This window comes from Homalodisca vitripennis, chromosome 4 (genome assembly GCF_021130785.1).
Source record: "Homalodisca vitripennis isolate AUS2020 chromosome 4, UT_GWSS_2.1, whole genome shotgun sequence".
Lineage (NCBI taxonomy): Eukaryota > Metazoa > Arthropoda > Insecta > Hemiptera > Cicadellidae > Homalodisca > Homalodisca vitripennis.
In genome coordinates this window covers 88,272,027-88,293,451 of record NC_060210.1, presented here as the reverse complement: position 1 = coordinate 88,293,451, position 21,425 = coordinate 88,272,027, and the positions used below count along the sequence as shown (strand labels likewise).

General features: G+C 32.3%; 1 protein-coding gene across 1 annotated transcript; it reads left to right on the top strand.

The window, feature by feature from the left end:
* On the top strand, positions 1-21,157 carry LOC124359722 (cytochrome P450 4c3-like). The gene is given in 14 exon segments (XM_046812695.1): positions 1-123; positions 5,779-5,978; positions 10,007-10,020; positions 10,022-10,123; positions 10,652-10,742; positions 12,800-12,985; positions 13,158-13,227; positions 13,376-13,502; positions 14,346-14,424; positions 15,650-15,759; positions 17,322-17,390; positions 18,174-18,342; positions 19,435-19,614; positions 20,219-21,157. Coding segments are annotated over 13 exon segments (1,563 nt in total). The 5' UTR covers positions 1-123; positions 5,779-5,782; the 3' UTR covers positions 20,389-21,157.
* The last annotated feature ends 268 nt before the right edge of the window (positions 21,158-21,425 follow it).

Below are 21,425 nucleotides of genomic sequence, written 5' to 3'. Positions count from 1 at the left end.
CCTGGATGAGACCTTGGCCGTCGTAAACAACACAACACGGACGAGGCAGCGTCAGTCTATCAGGGGACACCCCCGCTGTCCGCAGCCAATCACTGCTCCTACTACACACACATCGTAGGACATGTAAGTATAATATCTATCTGATTAAATTGATTGATTGCCTGTTAAAATAGATTTGGACGTTTTTAAACCAGTGGTTTCTTAATATATGTACAATTACAGGATAGTAATTTATTCACTTGATTCACATTTACATTGAGTACTGTAACTTATATGCTGTACACAGTGTTGCAGTGTCGGATTTATCACGAGGCTGTCTAGGCCGCGGTCTAGAGCTGAGATGTGTCACATAATTATGTACGAGTATATAATTAGAATAGCATAGTCTACCGCGCGGCGATGGAGCGATTATCCCACTCCATTCAAGTCATATTGTAATTTGGCTTTAAATTTTTAACAAGAAATATTTGATGGTCTCATAGCTAAGTGTGAAAACATTCAACCACTTTCACTTTTCATTCTATAAGATTTATTTTGTTAATAAAAACTCACTAAAATTCAAAATTGCGTTTAATTCAACAAAAATATAATTGTACTTACAGTAAATAATTTATAGGCTACAAAAGAAAAAAGGATCTCTAAATACAAATGCTATTATGGTTATGTATGATCTGTTAAAAGGAAAGCACTTATTAATTAATATAAATAACTAGCTGTATCCCGCGGCTTCGCACGCTTTAAATAAACTTTGCCCGGTATTTGCACTTCTGGTTCATACACGTACATGTATTTTATTATAAAGCGGTCTAACTGTCAAGCTTTAAGTTCAACCATATATTTATCATAAAGACAAACATATATCCTAACTTAGTGCCTTCAAATAGTCTTTGGCAAATTAATACACGTAACTGTGTCGTAATTGCAGTTAATAATGTGCTGGCGCTTTGAAAACTTTTATATTTGCAGCGCCACCTCGTGGTGAGTTTTATAAATGAGTATAGCATATAAACCTTCTCCGTCGTACACATACATTCAAATTTTCATAATGATCGGTCAAATAGTGTACGATTCCATAAAGGACAAACACACAAACATTCATTTTTATATATATAGACTAGCTGTTTCCCGCGGCTTCGCACGCTTTTCGTAAACTTTGCCTGTATATGAGCACTTCTGGTTCAAGTGAATTATATTTCCAATGCCGATGTAGACTTTGTCTTGTTGTCACGATCAAGGAAATCTGTCAAAAGTGTATGTTTATAGCCATTGTACACGTACATGTACTTTATTATAAAGTGGTCCAAACCTCAAGCTTTAAGTTCAACCAGAAAGTTATTTTAAAGACAAATATACATAATAATTTAGCGCCTTCAAATAGTGTTTGGCTATTTAATATACGTAACTGTCTCGTAATTGCAGTTTATAATGTGCAGGCGCTTTGAAAACTTTTATCTAATGCAGCACCTCCTGATGGCGAGTTACATCAATGGGCATAGCATATAAACCTTCTACGTGGAAAAATACATGTACATACAAATTTTCATAATGATCGGACAAATATTTTACGATTCCATAAAGGACAAACACACAAACATTCATTTATATATTATACTAGCGGGCCCGGCGCGCTTTGCTGCGCATTTCAATAATTTTTTGCAAAAGTTGCCCGCGGCTTCGCACGCAATTTCCCGTTGAAAACAGTACACTATATTCACTTATTCTTTTTCTATCACATTCTAAACATTGCTGAGATAATTGATAGTCGTTCCATCGTGAGCCTCTTGGGCGTATTATGAAGGTATGTACCATATTCCTGCCTCTATCTAGCTGTTACCCACGGCTTCGCACGCAAATCTTAAGAACCGAAGTCCTTATATTACTTAGTAAATTTTTTTTTTTACTATAATAAATTTTAGATTAAATTAGTTATATCTCCGATGCCACGATTGAGCTTGCTTTGTTGTCTCGATCGAGAGAATATGTACACACGGAGTTTTGAGAACCATACTTCTGTCAAAAAAAACAACTAAGGTTGATTTTATAACATTCTTTATATTTGTAGCCAACGTAAGATAGTAATTATGATATCTGCATTACTCTTCTGATCAAGCATGAGCATGGTTTATATTAAATAAATATTGCAGTTAAAGGTGAATTTTTACGTCAAATTTGAATTGTATTATCTGGATAGTAAAGTCTATGTTTAACAGTGATTGCAAAAACAGTTTAAACAAAATTTGTCGTTTCTCTTAAGCTTACTCTATGCTTTAAAACTATAAGTGTAATATATGTTTACAAAGAACAGCTGATTAAAAATTTGAAAAGACGTTAACATATGTTTGCTGCAATGCATTTCTTATGGGTATTTCTGTAACCAGTGGGGCGGAATCCTGAATCGGGAAAGGGATGGGCATAGCTTATAAACCTTCTCCGTGGAAAAATACATATACGTACAAATTTTCATCATGATCGGTCCAATAGTTCACGATTCCATAAAGGACAAACATACAAACATTCATTTTTATATATAGATATATAGATTAAAATATAAATGAAAAATAAATATTCCCAAAAATAAAATTATATCAAAGTAAGATAAACAAATAAAATAATATGGTGACTAATGGTTTAGTGAGCTGATTGAATTAAACGAACACTGACTTTGAATATATAATTATTTCTCAACGGCCCTTTGTATAAGTCTACGAATATTGTACTATTTCAACGCAGATAATTTATTGTAACAAATCAAAACAATGCTGTTATTTCAAAGTAGTCGACACTCCATTTATTATAAAATCCACGGCACTCAATATCAATTGTTTTCTTTTTGGACAGAACCATAACTGAACTAAATGCAACGAATTATAATAATGGAACGCGCTCTGGGCCGGAGAAACCGAGCCGAAATCCTGGGCTGCGTTCCGAGTCTGCAGGCGCTGGAAATGGGCAAGAACTAACTCCGCCCATATGGCAGGCATTATAGTAATGATCTAATATCACTTTAAAACGCCTTGTAGACTTAATACAATTGTTAGATACTACAATTTATTTATTATTACAAATGTTAGTAGCTGCTTTTTACCGTGGATTTTTATTTTCTGTTAAAAAAACTGATTTTTGTGCAATATCAAAATAACTGAGATTTTGACTTTTATTTTTCTTACAAAGTCGGAAACAAATATTACAGGCATTAAAATATTACCCAGATGAAAAAAAAAACAACTTTTTATTGACAGTATTTTATTTCAAAATAAACTACAAAAAATTTACAAACATGACACACTTAATCTACGTGTTAGAAAATAAAATTATTTTGACCAATATTTTTGCCTTATTTCTAAGTTGGTTTCTTTTTTAATGTCAAAAAAATTTTGTTTTTTCGATGTGATGAGATATTATTAAAAAAAAATAGTTTAGTCACAGTTTTAATTCAAAGTAACTCTTGGCTTCCTGTCAATTTAGAAGTGGTCGCATTTGTTTGAGATAACTAGAGTAAATAATAATATTTTACAATTTTCAATACCGTACATCATCACTTGATCTACTTAATTTACCCTTAGATTTAAAATCAATAAAAAGTTAATGTGTTCTAAGATCAGCATCATTGGCATGGAGTACAGAACTTGGTGAGTTCTTGCCCACTTTAAGCGCCTGCAAATCCATGGATACACCAGTAACGCACAGCTGTGTGCGACCGGAAAACACAACATGCTGCTTATGGGCAGTGCGCGTTCCAGTAGTATAGTTCGTTGACTAAATGTTACAAACCACTCGCAGAAAACAGAAGACACAGCTTTGTCACCGCCAACAACAGCTGGAAACCAATACTGAGAGCGAGAAAGTAAAGCTAAGTTAGGTTATTGGCGCTATACAGGTAAAAAATAACTTTTGCGCCGAAACTTTTGGACGAGAGTATAAAAATGGCCGAGACCGCAATGCAAACTAACTGAATTCATACTCACCTTGTCACGGTATCCTGTGAGAGTATTTACCTCGAAGATCCTCGTCATTGGCCCACAGTATAGTGTTGGAGGCAGAGACGGATTTAGTGGTTTCAGCTATTGAAATTTTTATGCAAGTTACTTTTAGTACATCCATACCCCCCCAACATGCAAAAATTCGAATACAATAGAACAAAAGGAAAATGTCGACAAAATAATTTGCCGTCACAGAACCAGGTAAACACAATACTTAGTAATCTTCAAGGAAAGTAAATTCTTCCTTTACGTAAATTTTACTTTCAAAATGTTGTTCACTATTAATTCAAAAGCATTGTGATCAATAACTAATTATTTATGAAAGCTATGGTAAGCTTCAAGAAATTCGAGTATAGTGTTGAATATTAGATTAGTCATTTAAAATGACGCAGGGAAAATGAAGCACCGACCGAAGGCGAGAGTGGACTGGGGCGACGGAGTCACGACGAATCACCTCGCGTTCAACACTCGGCCGCACAATGTAGCGTGAGGAACTAACACCCAAGCGAGCTTATGAATTCTTAACTGTTAGCCAAGGCCAATATTGTATAATAAATACAGCGTATATAAAAAATACTACTAGAAATATAATTTAAAAGTAAGTACTAACTAACAGGCTGTTAATTTAGCTCTCATAGATATTATTAAAATCGATTGACACTTCGCTTCACTGAGGACAGAAATTAGGTTTTGATGGGGGCCGAAGGAAACCCTCTCGGAGGACACATTTGGCCCACAGGCCGTAGTCTGTAGACTACTGATCTACAATCCTATCGATCTAAAGAGATATGTGTAACTTCCGTTCTTTAATATTAAGTGTACCGTAAGTAGTACTGGCAACTTGAGCACCTAATAAAAATATCAAATATTTGGGTGCTTCTGTAGTAAAAAGATGCTAACAATATTATTCCGTAATAATTTGAATATAGCGCATCTCCTTAACTCCCTTAAACCTAACGTGGCCTTTTTTTAATGAGTTAGTAAACACTACTGTTCTATGCCATGTATGTAGCTTATGTAGTTTATTAGGTTAGAGGCTAAATGTTATCAAGTGATTTTTTTTATTCTTTAAAACTATAGCATCCGCTAAGATGACTTTATTTCTTAATAAAATGCTGAAGTATTGAGAACCCCTTGAAAATCTAACCCTCGACCTATTGAAATGAACAGTTAATGCCATAACGTTATACAAAGAAAATCATATTGTATACTGTTCTGAAGGCCTATTAAAGCATTTGCAAGAGTAAATGCCATATTTATTGATCTTTTGTCAATATGAATTGACATTTATTTATATAACAATTATTTTAATGCATATATTGCACTAACCAACAGGTTTTATAACGATGCTCGTATAATTTGTCTCGGTGCCCGTCCATAACTAATAAAGAAATGTTCAAAATTACTACAAGACGTTCCCTAAAACTTTGATGTTGCCGTCACACATCAGCTCTCGTGAAAATGTATCTGCTAATAAATAATACAATAACATATTGATAACTTCGCGTTTATTGTAATTGAGTTGTAACATCGACAACCGCTTTAGTAAGCAAATTTGAGCACGGTCTGTGTAATAAATAATCTTGGACAATTGTTTTGCATAAACCGAACAGACTACCGTGAAATCGCAGTGTCAAACATTGTGCTGCAGCAGAAACGCAAGTGTATAAAGGATCATTGAAACCTGGGCACTCTTAAGTTGTGCTACATATAACGTTCCTCAGATTAAATAATCTTCTTTTTTCTATTCACGAAAGACCGATGGGCAGTCTATATGATAGCCTTGTATGACCTCCAGCAGGATGTATTTGGTGCGACTAGCCCAGTACGCGCTGAAGGAAGGACCGGTCACGAGCCTGTGTCTGGTAGTGGTAGCTGTTGCTCTCCTGGTCTACAACCTGCGGCGGATGAGGATGGTGCAGCTCATCGGCAAGATCCCGGGCCCCGAGGCCCTTCCCATCATCGGCAACTGCCTGCAGATGAACGTGGACCATGATGGTGGGTAGTAGCTTGTATTTGTGGCTTTTGGCAACTGCTATCTTTCTAAGATGTAGTCAAATGTTATCTTTTATCTAATTATTCAAAATGTACTGCAGCCATAAGTATGTACAGTAGATTATCCAACTTGGAGATATGAGATATAATACTAATAGCAGTTATCCGCTGTTTATCACACAATTTAGTAGTAGCCTACTACTGGTTCATGTGAATTATATTTCTGACGCCAATGTTGAGTTTGTCTTGTTGTCACAATCAAGAAAATATGTCAAGAAGTGTTTATTTATAGCCATTGTAAGTTACTTCATTCTTATTAGTTTTGTTCCTGTTGATTTTGCCTTGTTTCTCAATCAAGAAAATGTATACATACACATATTAGAGAACATAACAGATCAGACATACTACTTCTATCAAAACACAACTAATATGGGTTTTATAAAAGTCTTTAAATTTACATTGAAAGTTAGATAGTAACTTTGTCTTTTATATCTAACACTTATTTTCTAAAAATGTACTGTTAAAAGTACATTAATAATGATACTATTGACGTGTTAGTTTCCTTATAAAGTTAAAAAAAGCTTTTAATATTTTAGAACATTTAGAGCTGGAATTGATACATTAGTTGAAAAGCACAGTCTAGCGAACTTTCATCTAGCATTGTTTATGCCGACTGCTTTAAAGGGAATCTTTGAGGTCAAATTCTGACCATCTTATGCTTTAGGACATTTTCTAAGGTAGACACTTATCTAATCACTGAAATCTAAAAACGGCCTAAAAAAGTAATGGTTACTCCTTAGAGAATTTACATACTATAAATGTAAACAATTGAAAATAGTGGTTAAAGTAATTAAACATATGCTGTCATAAAACAATATTTACACAGAACAGTTTATTACAGTTGACAGGCTCTTTTATTTAATACTTCACAACTTTAGAGACCAAGGTGGGATTTTTCACTGCTTTAGTGACCAGTGAGGTGAATTCTGGAGGGAATTTTGAAATAAGAATATTCATCCCAGAGACCACAAGAATGTCCATGTAAAATTTCAGTATAATCAGTTGAATAATTTACGCATGGCAGCAAAACAAACAAACAAGAGTACTTTCCCATTTATAATATAACGAGCACATACCTGCGGCTTCGCCTGCAATTTCCATGAAGCATTCCGTGTAATTGATTGAATAGCTCCCATGATTTCAGTAACACTTGAATATTTTAGACCAATTTAGAGTAACTCCAAAGTCAAAATTCATAGCTTTCTAGTGAAAGCATTGTGATGTAATACAATAAGGTCCTATGATATTTTAAGAATGAAATTAGTCATATATCATGCGACAGGTAGCCATTTTTCAGTGTTCATGATTAAGAGGGCCAGAGCTTAAGCAAAATTGTGAGTAATTTTTATGTTAGGTTTTGCACTTCTAGTTAGTTCTAATTAGTTATATTTCCAATGCAAAATTGGAGTTTGCTCTGTTGTCCCGAAAAAAATATAAAAATATGTAATGTTGTAATAAGATTGGATTCAAAACAGTACAGTACAGTTTTCTAAATTGTATGGATATAGATATTGCTAGTGAAAATGAAAGACTAAAATGAACATCAATAATAGTAACAAATTTTAATACTTACGTAATTATGACAGTTGACAGCCATATTTAAAGACGATACATGATACAGTAAAGTAAATATTCTTGCTTCCCGACCCATGTTCGCTATATCATACTATTTCCTCGGTCCAGTCTAGAAATAATACCAGTATTTATATACCTAATCAGTATTGTATACCTCAAAAGTGAGAAATGGTTGCGATCTACCCTCGACGGTTTTTTGTCATAAAGATTGCATTTAGTGTCTTGTGTATTGCTTTGTGATTACACTTGCTATAATCACGGACTCACTTGTTTCCACGGAGCGAGTGGTTTGCTAAATCAAGGTAATGCCCAGTCCCTCCATTTTTGGTCCTTCAGTCACTGTAAATATGCTGCCCAACAATGTCTAAGGAAACCAAATTCAATAACGTTACATGTTCACATTCACAATTTAGTTATATAAATAAAATAAATAAATTAGTTTGCCTTGTTGCCATGATGTTAAAATAAAGAAGTGTTTTTTACTTTTGTAATGATTTTACTCTATAAACGTAAACAAATTTGAAACGATAGTTAAATTAATGAAACATATGATCGTGCTGTCATTATACAATGTTTACGTAGAATAGTTGATTACATCTAACACACTAAGATGGGATTTTTAACTGCTTTAAAGACCAGTGGGGCGTAGCCCGGAGGAATTTTCGATATAAGAATAGGCCTATATTCATTCCAGAGATCCTAAGAATGTCCATGTGAAATGTGAGTACAATCAGTCACAGTTTGTTTCATATGTGAAAGCAAAACAAACAAACAGAGGCACTTTCGCATTTATAATATTATTAGGATTAGGATGATTAGGGTATAGAGTAAGGCTAAAGTCTAGATACTACATTAGTCTATATAAGTTGAACAGTGCAAACGATCATAAATGCATCTGGTATGGAGTTTCTGAACATGGATGCACAACTTTTAGGAGTTATGGCGACAGCGGTGGCTACCTTTATATCCATCGTCTTGGATTTTTGTAGAATTTTTTTAATAGGAAAGGTGTTATGTAGCACTTCACTTTGAACTGCTTCATTTCAGGAATACAAATATGAAAAAATATTTAAATATGTTTACTTATATTACAAATTATGATCTTTTAAAGTCTAACTGGTAATCTTTACAGACCGTAGAGTTTTGTGATTCTTTAGCTGGTTGACGAATTTCTTTGTCTATTGGGAGTGCCGATGACGGAGTGGTCTAAGAGTTGGACTTAGGATCTGAGTTAGAGACATTGCTGGCATCTGTCTCTAATCTCTAATCACTCTTTATCAGTAGCATCAACCTTGTACTGTACTGTCTCTCCTCCTTATTCTCACACAGGCCAGTGGCCCATGAGGATGGGCAGAATAAATTAAACTTCACCTTTTTATATAAAAAAAATTAAATTTGACTGAAGAGTACACTGGATTTTAACACATTTATAGTGTATAAAGTAAAGTTCTGTTGTGATAGTGCCTTATATTGTGTCAATTTTAGTGTAAACAACAGATGTATTTTAGCCTAAAGTTATGAAACAAATTAGGTCAAATCTTGTTATTGTAATATCTGGCTTTACTTTCACTTTATGAGGGAGACCTATCTACTGCAAGAATAACGAAGGAAAAACTTAAACTTGTTAATTAAAAATTTAATTCAAGATATATTTTTTTGTTTATAATCAACGATGAAGCATTTGAGAAATAATTTTAGAATTTTTATGGAAATTTACTACTGTTAACTTTTAAAAATGCTTACTAAAAAAAATATTTAAAAAATTACTTACTAAAAATACAAGGTGGCTTGTAGTAGCAACCATCTTGAATTTTGTTCCAAAAACAATGTAAAAAAGTTTACACCTATATATCTGTATATATACATATTTTTTCTTGTTTATTCATTTTTGTTTTGTTTTGTTTGTTAAATTCTGTGGCACAGAATGGTTGACAGTCATTCTTATTATAGCATTAAGAAAATAAAATAATTAATCTAACATAAAAGAAAACTCAAAGGATATTGGCGTGTACTTGTATAATTTTAAACTTAAAATGAGACAACTTGAAAAATTTTATGACTAAGCGTGCTAAACATGTTTAGCATATTGTTCTTAGGCAAAACTGAATAGAACTACTTAATTATCTAATTCAATCATCAAGAGATAATCATGTCTTCTATTATACTTACATTTAAGACCTTATACTCAGATGCTCTTGTACATTTTATTAACAATACTTTATTTGATAGGTAACTAAACTTTTATATTAAGTCAATATAACTATTTACAACAAAAATGTATTTTAGTTTAACCATCGAGCAAAATTCAATATAGTAGGCCTATGAGATTAACATACTGCTATTCTGATTACTCAAACATTTTCACTTAGTAGAAAAGTGTACATTTATCTTTTCAGAGATTTTCGAGAGGTTTAGCCGGATCCAGGAAGCTGTGGGGGAGGAGTTTGGGATTCAGCAAGGGATGGCTTGGCAATAAACCATACATCTTCATTAGCAAAGCTACTGCACTTGAGGTATGCCAATATTTATTTGTTTCTTGCCTCAAAACATCAAAGTGAACTGCAATATAAATGCACAGACTTAATATTCTGATTTGTATTATAGTCCTTGAATTTTTTGTTATGCAATTTTCTTGTTGCCCTTACAAGCAATGTAAAAATATTATGTATTGTCTTTCTATTAAGACTTATGTCACATTTGACCTTTTGAACCTAAATTCAATAGAATTCCTTCTTAGTCCAAGAGTAACCTATGTACCAAGTTCAAAGTCTATATGACCAAGAGTTATCATACAGACAGGCATATAGATGGACAGACAATGACAATATTTTAAGAAGGATTGGTTGGTCCTTAATAATTGCCACACTTTTAATGCAGAAACTGGAAATAAAAATATTCTGCTACATTTCAAAGAATGATTTCATTATGTCTTCAAATCCTACAAGTTATTCAGATATATATTCATACATTAAATCTAATAATATCAAACCATTAAAACCTTGATAGTTAGTTTAACAGTGTTATTTACCGTACTGTTTCAGGAGATCATCGGTAGTGTGAAACACATTGAAAAGAGCAGTGAATACAACTACTTGCATCCCTGGCTGGGCACAGGCCTACTCACTAGTTCTGGTCAGTATATTGTGATAGTTTGGTACCTATAATATTTCAAACTAGCCAATTATTTGTAGAAAATATCAGCAGTCAGCACGTAATCAACTGATTGAGGTGTAAATACAAATTTCAATTTTTCAAAATGTCCATCAAATCAATCAGAGAATAATTAAGTAGCAAATTAAACAGACATTTGATCAGAAATGAGGAAGACTTTTCCTCTACTTCTACTTCCACCTATTGTTTAAGTGTACCTGTACAACTGACTGACCCTAAATAGCATCTACAGCTTTTGTTACCTTCTTGTTCATTCTACAAGACCATTTGGAAACCTAGTTGTGATACCCAAGAACCTAAAATATGACAATAGACAATATTCTCTGGATAGTTCCACCAGGGGTCTTCTTCTTCTATGGGGCGGTCTATTGCAATGCACTTAAGCCTGAAGGGCTATACCTCAAGGTATTGCATACCCAGGAAGCACACCATAAGGCCGACCAGTCTACGGTTTCTGCAGTTCTACTAACCACCGAAAACAACTAATCAGGTCCTCCTGAGGAATTTCACCACCTTTGTCCAAACTACCAAAAATGGTGTATACCGCTCCCTTGCTATTACAGGGCAGTCAAAAACCAGGTGTTCAGCAGTTATCTCCTGCTCATCACACATTTTACAGAGCAGATCTTCCCGAAGGATACTGACTCTGTGAAGATGCTTCCTCAGGTGACCTGTCCCGTAATCAGACCCATAACCTGCCTGAGAAGACACTGATCTACTTAGTGAGAGAGGGTCAGACGCCACCCTAGGGGAAGGCGACTATAGAACCATTCTGCTCATTCTGAGACCCGGATACAGCTTCCACCTTCCCTCATGTTCAGTGTGAACCTATTCTGAGACAGCCCTAAAGGATTCACACCTAGAAATTCCATAGAATGGTTGAGGTCTTATCATATTGGACGCTGAGCCCAAGTTAACCAGGACATCAGCTCTTTCGTTCCGAGAGATCCCCTCATGACCAGGAATCCAACAAATAGTATCATTGTTAATTCTGGCAAGGGAAGACTTGATAGCAATCCCAGACAAAATTGAAGATGAACACAAGAGTCCAACACTTTTAATGATGCCTGGCTATCTATAATAATGCTAATTGTCTTACTCCTATACCGCAAAGATTCTCACAAGCACACTCCTTAATGGCTGTGACTTCTGCCTGAAAGACTGTAAGACCCATAAGGACCACCAGTTCTTTACATAGTCTTACCCCCACAATTCCAGCACCTCTGCCATTTTTGGTTTTAGATCCATCTGTAAACCAAACAAGCTCTACAGGTGGAAGAGGTTTCTTTCCCTCTGACCAAGCCTCCCTATCTTTGACACATCTATAAAAAGAAAAAAATTTAAGTGTTTTCCAGAAATATTTGCTCTCTAATTGGATTTTACAAAAGCCATTTTTGAGAAGTTATTCAAATATATGTTAACCCAAAAACTAAAAACATTCTACTTGAAACGTGTTTTTTTTCTCTTGAAGTTATCACTTAAAGATCTGCAATGAAAATTTGTAAAGATGTGATTGTGTAACAATTTGGGGATTAAAAATTAATCAATTATAAATTAATTTCTTTAACTAATTAACCTAAGCTATGAAACATACTTGAAATCGTGCACGTAAATTAAAAGATATGCATTTTTTAGCATTCATTATAGTCCTCTTTAAAGTTCGCATTTGCAGCAAGTTCAGTCAGATCAGAATGAGCTCTTTATTTTCAACTTTTAATATAACCTTTAGGATTTTAATTATACCTTTCTTCCTTCTGTTGATACATCACTCTGGGATAAGCATAGGAATTTCACTAGCAAACTTCCAACAACATGAAAATGGTACCAAATTAACTTTTCCAACTAATTTTCAAAGATAGCAAGTTTTGTTCTAAAATATTTCACATGTTGAAACAAATTGCTTAAAAACTATTTTTTCGCTTTGAAGTTCCAGTGCAATCAAGTTTATTTTATGAAATTTGTATTCATTTTGATCTTAAAAATATTTATTTTATTTTAGCACTTTTTTTATGTTGAAGGACAAAAATGGCAGTTCAGACGAAAGATTCTTACGCCAGCCTTTCACTTCCGCATACTGGATGACTTTATAGACATCTTCCGTGAGCAGAGTGACATTTTTGTGGAAAAATTACAGAAGGAGTGTGGACAAGGCACATTCAACATTTTCCCTTATGTCACTTTGTGCGCTCTGGATATTATTTGCGGTAAGATAAATATAGCTAACCCAGGTAAAATTAATTTTTTAAATATAAAAAACACATTCAACATGTAGAGTTCTTTGTTAAAAAATATACATTTTTTGGTTAAACAACAAAACAGTAAGTATTTAATTTGTTAGAAAAATAATCACTACCATATCTATTTAATTTTTTTCAGAAACTGCAATGGGGCATCAAGTACAAGCCCAGAGTAACAGTGATTCCGAGTATGTACGAGCCGTTTATGAGTAAGTTGCTATTCAGTACTATCAACCATAAAGTAGTATTATATTAAATTCATACTAAATTAATCACAATTAATAATTTTTTCAGTATTATTTACATTTTGCATAAAAAGCTGTGGATCGTACTTAAAACAAAATGTTATTTGCTCAGGATCGGTTCAATCGTTCAAACGAGGCAAGCAAAGCTTTGGCTCCAACCAGATTGGTTGTTCAGGATGTCTTCTCTACACAAGAGGCACCAGAATTGCATCAACATTTTGCACTCATTTTCTAACAAGGTGGGTTCTGACTGAAGCTGGTTGGGCCTTGAGCAATAAGGAACAGTAATATTGAATTAAGTCTACATATTAATTCATCCTAACATCTGAATATAGCCTAAATTCTTTGTTTGAGGTTTGTTTTTGATGATGGAAGGATTGTGAAGGTAACAGGATTTTTCCGGACATTTGCAAAAAAAATGTTTTGTATCACTGAACAGTGGCAAATGTCTGAAAAATCCTGTTTTCTTTACATAGCCTAAATGTGAATAAGAATTCAAAAACTTGAGATAATTACTGACCAACATATGTTGATTGTTGAATAGTGTAATTTTAATAGAATGCGCTTCCGTTTTTACATAAAAAAATTTTACTGTTTTTAATGATAAAGGACAATAATATTTTTATTTCAGAGAAAAAACCATTTTACTAGCTTTTCACTTTTGAATATTGGTTGAGTTCGTAGAAATTTTCCAAGAACAGAGTAACTGAAGAATTGTAAGTATAAAGTCTTATAAATATAAATGTGAAAATTTAACTAGCAACATAGCAAATTAAGTAAAATAAGCTGTATTATAATAGAAATAACCACATAAAACATAGTGAATTTCCCTTTATTTGTAAGTTCATTGCTGGTATTAAGAGAATATTTAGCTATTAATTTTGTTATAGATTGTACGATAATTTATTTAGAATTAGTATCTCCAATATAAATATATTATGTATAATTAGTAAGTTTATACAGAGTTTTCATTTGTAACTATATGTTCTTTCATTATCAGGGTTGAAATTATGTCAAATAAAATATTTGAATGTATCATAGTGAATACCAAATTTAAGAGAGTATTAATTTTATTCTTTCAGGTAATAACAGATAGAAAGGCTGAAATTTCAAAAAATAAATCTCAAGGAGAGCAACTGTTTGATGAAAAGGAAGATTTGGGTAAGACTTCTTTCTTTTTTTTGTCTTCTTTCACATATACAAAGTATACTAAAGCATTTCTGGTTTCGGCTTTTTCTGATTAAATTTTAAATGAATTTGGCATCATATTGAGGCTCAATATCTTGTTACATAAACTGTGTCGATATCAAATGTATATCACATATATATTTAATTTTAGGTAAGATTGTACGATAGAAAATTGTACATATGAGGAATCACATGGTCTCATAAATTGTAATTATTCAATTAATTATACAGGAAACATTTGCAAACAGCGAAATAATTCACACTGATAAATCAGAAATAGTATGAGAGAAATATCCTTCTTACAGTTATGTAAAAACAAGTCTGGGTGTTTTGTTTGAAGTCTGGACATGTTACCATTGAAGATTAAGAGCCGGTTGAAGTGAAAGGATTGTAAGTTGTGTCTTATAAGAACAATGTTAAACCTCAAAACACTTTTGCACATTTATTTATGGATGTGAGATTTATGAGAGATGTTTCTTTTTAATGATATAATTAATGTACATCCAAATCTTGGTATTTTACAGTCAAGATGGCTGCCAGTATAGGGGAAGATGCAGATTTAAAATTACAAAAGGAATCTAACTGCATCTAAAGACTTAACAGAGAATGATGCTGTCCATGAGTTCATACTTGATTACAAATGAATCTCCAGGCACTCATAACGTGGCCACTCTTAAGTGATTATTAGCTCTTATGTCTTCTAGAGTCAATTAATGAACAGCTCATACCTGGATTTCTGGATGATGTGGGGCACCCAACATATCGTTAATCTTCAATAGCAAAATTCCGAGTTTTGATAAAGCTGTAAGGTCTTGACAGTTATATAAAATAGAAACTTCTTCATAGTGTTGGTGGCATTCAGGTTTTAAATGCCCTTTACAGATTTTTGAAAGTAACAAATGTTTTATGATGTCTCATACTGATACAGACGTAAAATTTGCTGGTGTTCATGCTTTATGACATATATTCTGTAATTTAAAATAGTTATAAGAATAAACATCTTGTAATTCCAGACTCACGTGACAAGCTTTTATACAAAACCAAAAAGTTTTTCAATTCTAACAGGTGGAAATCTAACTTAGGATCATTTTAGCACATTCTGTAAAATGTATTCATTTTTGTTTCTAATTTTTATAACATATTAATTTTTTTCTTTATCTGATGGAAACAGAAACTTACAAAATCATTGTGTGTGCAGGAGGCAAGAAGAGGCTAGCATTTCTAGATCTGTTGATAGAAGCATCACAGGACGGTAAAGTGCTTTCTGATGAGGACATCAGGGAAGAAGTTGACACTTTCATGTTTGAGGTATGTTTTGCAGCTAACAAAAGTAACTTGCCAAACTTTTACCCAGAGCTTGAATAATTTGTTTCTTTTGTTATAAATCTATTTCTATGGCCCATTTTTACTCAATTTGACCAATATATATATATATATATATATATATATATATATATATACATGAAAAAATACTTCCTCATTAGTTTATTCATCAACAATGAGCAAAAATCATGAAAGATAGAGATATGAAATTTAGCACATAGATTTATCCTATGCCCTAGAGGTGCTGTGAGTAGTAAGGTATTTTCCCTCCCATCATAGGGCTAACCTAATAAGTTGTGAAAATTCCCATAAGAAAAGCATTGCAACAAACAAATGTTATTAATTAATTTAAATAGCGTGAAACATTTAATCAGCAGTTCTCTGTAAACATTTTCATATGATAATACAACCATATGTTTAATTTTAAGTACAGTTTTAATGTATATGCATTTATAGTCTTGACAGCATAGAGGAAAGATGAAAGTAAAAACATTTCTTAATAATTCAATCTTTACTGTAATTGCTGTTGAACACAGAGATTATACAGATAATAAAGTTGGATGTTTTTGTAGAACCCTTTTAAATGTAAAATTTAGCAAATATTAAAGACACTTATAAAACCTAGTTTAGTTGTCTTTATCTTTTTTTAAATAGGCTTATCAGACTTGTGTATTTATACATTTCTTGATCAGAGAGACAAGGTAAACTTGCACAGGAAATACCCTAGATCAGAGTAAAATAGAATGGAGTATTTTTTACCACAGTGGTCCTATCAGAACTATATATATCCATATATTTACTTCATCGGGATTACAAGGCAAACTAAATCAAAGCGTCGGGAATATACTCAAATAAACCACAAGTATTCTTACACGTGCAAAGTATAAAATAAAACCCATCCGCAGTTTTACTTAACATTTAGAACTCTTAAGAATAAACACTGAAATAATACTTCATTTATAAACAACACTCCAATAATTATGAAATTTATACTGAAATAATATGTAACTGAAATATGCCTTCCTCCACTTGTAAATTACTTAGAGCCCTATAATTTATGACATTATATGTGTGTTAAAAGCTCAGAACTTTAAATTTATGTTCCTCCACATGGGCCTAAATAAGTCAAATTGATATTGAAATCATAGGAGCTATTCAATCAAATATCATGAAATATTGGAGAAAAAGTCGACTTAACTCAAAGTTACTTAAAAACTCTTTTACTCTCCGACTTCAGGGCCCCATCTTTAAACTTAGGTTTAAATTGGATCTGGAGATTGAAATATCCTTTAGTGACTATCACTTTCTCAGGAGTGTTTAAAAGGTCATTTAAAAAGAATATTCTCATGGTTTTGCTGTTTTTCAGAATAAAATTGCATGTGAAGTCGTGGGTAACTGCTAGTATTACATAATGTTCCTAGAACTTAAAAAAATGTATTATAAACTCTGTTACATAAACCTTTGTAAGATGGAATAGCTACGATATAGCTTCAATGCATATACTTCCATCGTTGGTTAGGTTAAATAACTTTGTTAACAATGTGCAGGGACATGATACTACATCAGCTGGAATATCCTGGCTTCTCTTTCTCCTAGGCTGGCATCCGGATATACAGGTAATATTTTGAATCATAGATTTTACTTATTCAGTTTATTGAGTCCACTAATATTAATTACAGGATTTTTTCAGTAGAGTTTGCAGATTTGAAGTCCTGTCTAAATAAATATAACTATTACTTCCTGCTATTCATGTCATGATTTACACGTGTATGTTCCATATACCATAGACCATATTTAATAATAAAAATGTAGTTAACATTTTTTTAGAATGGTTTAAATTCAATTTAAACACTTTGAATTAATATTACAAATCTAATAACGGAAAGTTACTAATAATTTTACTGAACTTTAAACACCTATAGTTGATTTCTCTTTAGCAAAACAAACAAATATGTTTATTTTAGAATTACTGTACTGATTGAAATAATTATTATTTTTAACTACACCTTGTACTGAGAGATTTAGTGGTTAGTTGCTTAAGGGTTGTGTGAATTCCTCACAAAAGATTATATTCAAATTTAGATCAAAGTAAAGCTAGAAACCTGAAACCATGAATATCATTATTTTATACTGTAATTTAAGTAGGATTGTATTGATTGAAAGAACACAACTAATGTGTAGATCCAAGCAAAATAAAATCAATATAAATAGAAAGTAATTTCTCTAACACAATATCCTATAAATCTTATAATTTGTTTTATCAGTGATTTGATTAATTAAAGATAGTCTAACAAAAGAATTACACTTGATATTTCAATGAATGCCTATAAACAAGATTGATAGTGTTAAGGGTATAAGCTATAGCTGTCTCATAACTAAAAGATTCCTGCTGTTGCAAGGACAAAGTGGTAGCTGAGATAGAGGCCGTGTTCGGAGGAGAAGATCGACCACTCACCATGAAGGACCTCACATCCATGAAGTATCTTGAGTGTTGTATCAAGGAAGCTCTTAGGCTCTACCCCAGTGTCCCCATCATGGCCAGAAGTCTACAGGAGGATATCGTCATTGGTGTGTTTTCAGCAGCTTGTTTTCTAAAATTAGGCACTAACGATATCGAGCTGTAATCATACTTGAGAAAGCAGATGTTAACGTGACAAAGTAACGTTACCAACAGTAATTTCTTATGTTGGGTAGAAATCCAAGTGTTGTTAGAGGTTAACATGGATACAACTAAAGAAAATGTGTGTGATCACTTCGGCAAGAGGATGTAATTGGATCCTCAGCTAGAATTAGAGTTTACATTTTGGCATTTAGCCTGTCTTGAGAAGACCAACACTGAAATAATATTTAAAATACATTTTTTGTTAGTGATCTGAACAGAACCCAGTGTTGAAATATTCAACCATCAGTTGTATTTCAATCACATTTTTTCTTCTTGTTATTATTAACCATTCTTCTGGCATAAAATATAATAAGGAATTATAAATAGTTTAGTCGTACATATCTTATTAACTACTGCTACAGTACAAGACAAAATTAACTGGTCTTCTAATGTTGGCTATTGGACTACAATAAGGTCCCACATTTTTGTAGAGTTTATTGTCTTGAATAAGTTTATTGGTGCGAGGAAAAATTTAATCAATCTACTTTTCTTTCCCTTTCATGTTAGGTAATTATAAGTGGTTTGTCAAGTAATTTATTAAAAAAAACATGAACAGTTGAAATGTTTATATCAAATAACAAGAAATCATAAACATGGCTGTGTTGAATATTACCATGATTTTGAACAGTTGGAGGCATTTCATCTCTCATATTGAAATAAAATATTGTATCTTCTCTTAAAAAAAAAATTAAGGCGGTGCAATCAATTATCAATTTGATAATTTTTTATGAATTTTGCAATTACTATTCCTTAAAGTACTTTATTTGAAGATTGTTTTTATAATTCAAGGAATTTTAGGAATATACATAGTGCAAAATATTCATATAGTTATCCTCAGGTGTTTTATATTGAACCTAGTTCCAAAACTGCCTGAAATGACTTACTCTTCAGTAATAAAACCATAATCTTAAGATTAATTTGAGATTTACTAATACTACTGTAAAAAGGAAAACATTTAAGATCATACAATTTTAAAAAATATAATTTTTGTTTTTCAGAAGGATATACAATACCAGCTGGCACAGTTGCGATGATCATTACCTACATGCTGCACAGAGATCCAGAAGTGTTCCCTCATCCTGAGCGCTTCAACCCTGACCACTTCCTGGCGGAGAACTGCCGTGGCCGCCACCCCTATGCCTTCATCCCTTTCAGCGCTGGGCCTCGCAACTGTGTAGGTGAGTACTGAACTTGAGATTGGGATCATTGTGTCAAGTTTTAATAAGTGAAGGAAAATCTGTTATCATGATCTCCATAGGGATGAATGTTTCAGTTATTTCTTATTTAATCACAATTTTGTAACCAATCATTATTTATTATTGTTGTTAGCGGAGTTTGTGTTCATAATTTTAAGATGTATACACATTAGCAAGTAACTTCAAATTTATCATAAACTTAGTATTGTTTTATTTTAATTGTAGGTAGAAGAATCAAACAATACTGTTGTGGCAATATATAAAATTTGAATCAAATGACACTATTAAATAATTTGTGTTTTCCCATTAATAAAACAATGTATCTAAAAACCCTTAATTATAAAAAAATATAAAATTTTGTATAGTAATTATTATTTAATATTCATAGTATTATAATATGAATTGAAAGGTGGCTGTAGCTTCCTGAATATACATCTTTTACTTTGATTGCTGATTTGAGAGAAAAATATATGTAAAATATTGTGAAGAATTAATCTATTACTTTGACTGGTATTTCTCTGACAATTATAATCAAATTTTAATTGATTATAAAAAAAAAAATTTATAATCAATTATTTCCTTTCAGGTCAGAAATTCGCATTGCTAGAAGAAAAAGCAGTGATTTCCACATTTCTCAGAAAGTACCGGATCGTTTCGGTAGATAGAAGAGAGGACCTGACTTTATTGGGTGAACTAATCCTCCGCCCTAAAAACGGCCTAAGAGTCAAAATATTCCCTCGTAACAGGTCATCTTAGAACTGTGATAATTGTACTTTTTTTATTTATTGTTAAGTTTTGTTGTAATTAAAGTAGATCAAATTAAACAATTTAGTTCAGTATTTAACTCTACACGCATAAAGTTTTATTTCATAGATTTGTAAATATGCCCAATAAAATAGATTCTATTTGTTACCCATGAACTTCATAATCTTAAAGCAAAATGCTTGAGATAATAAAAATTGTTTAAGGAAAATCATGAAAGAATACATGAACATAGTTAAAAGATTTCCATACACATACATGAATATCGAAATGAAGCGTAATTTTTATAATAACCTTAATATACCTTTCTTGCACGATGAAATAGTTTGTGCTTATTGTGTTGGTTGTGGATGATATTATTGTTTTGATGTACAACTTGTTCCACAACTAGTTAGACTTTTTGAGAGTTCATCGCTATACTTTAATTAAAAATTTTGTTGGTTATTTTTTACCACCTAAAGGAGATAATATAGATTCCAATCCTGGAAACATAGTGTGCTATTTTTTAACAAAGGTATAACAATGTCAAATGTATAAAATCATTATTCTTTCAAGGAATCGCATATTTAACAGCAATGAAATTCAATTTAGAAACAATATATTGTTTCTTTCTTATTATTTTCAAATTATTTAATGGTAACTTGGTGACAAATTAATCTATAAATTAAATTACTAACTCTTAAAATATATTTAACAGTTGGGAGATTGAAAATCAATAACTAAATCAATTACCTTTTAACATACCACTGTACCATGTTTGATTCAAGAGCATTTATCTACACTTGTATTGAGTTGAAATTAAAACTGGTGAAAGAGAACAATAGTCCATGATTTTTTCAATTGGTTCTCCTAACAACAGTACTACAAAATCAAAATGGTTGTTTTAGAAGTAAGGATTGCATTATATTTCAAACACTTCAGTTTTTATTTTATTATGTTGTTTAGAATTTTGTTCAAATCATGCAGCCACTTCTGAGCTATAATATTGATTATTTTATTTGAAAAATCTGGTTTTATGGAAATACTTTAAT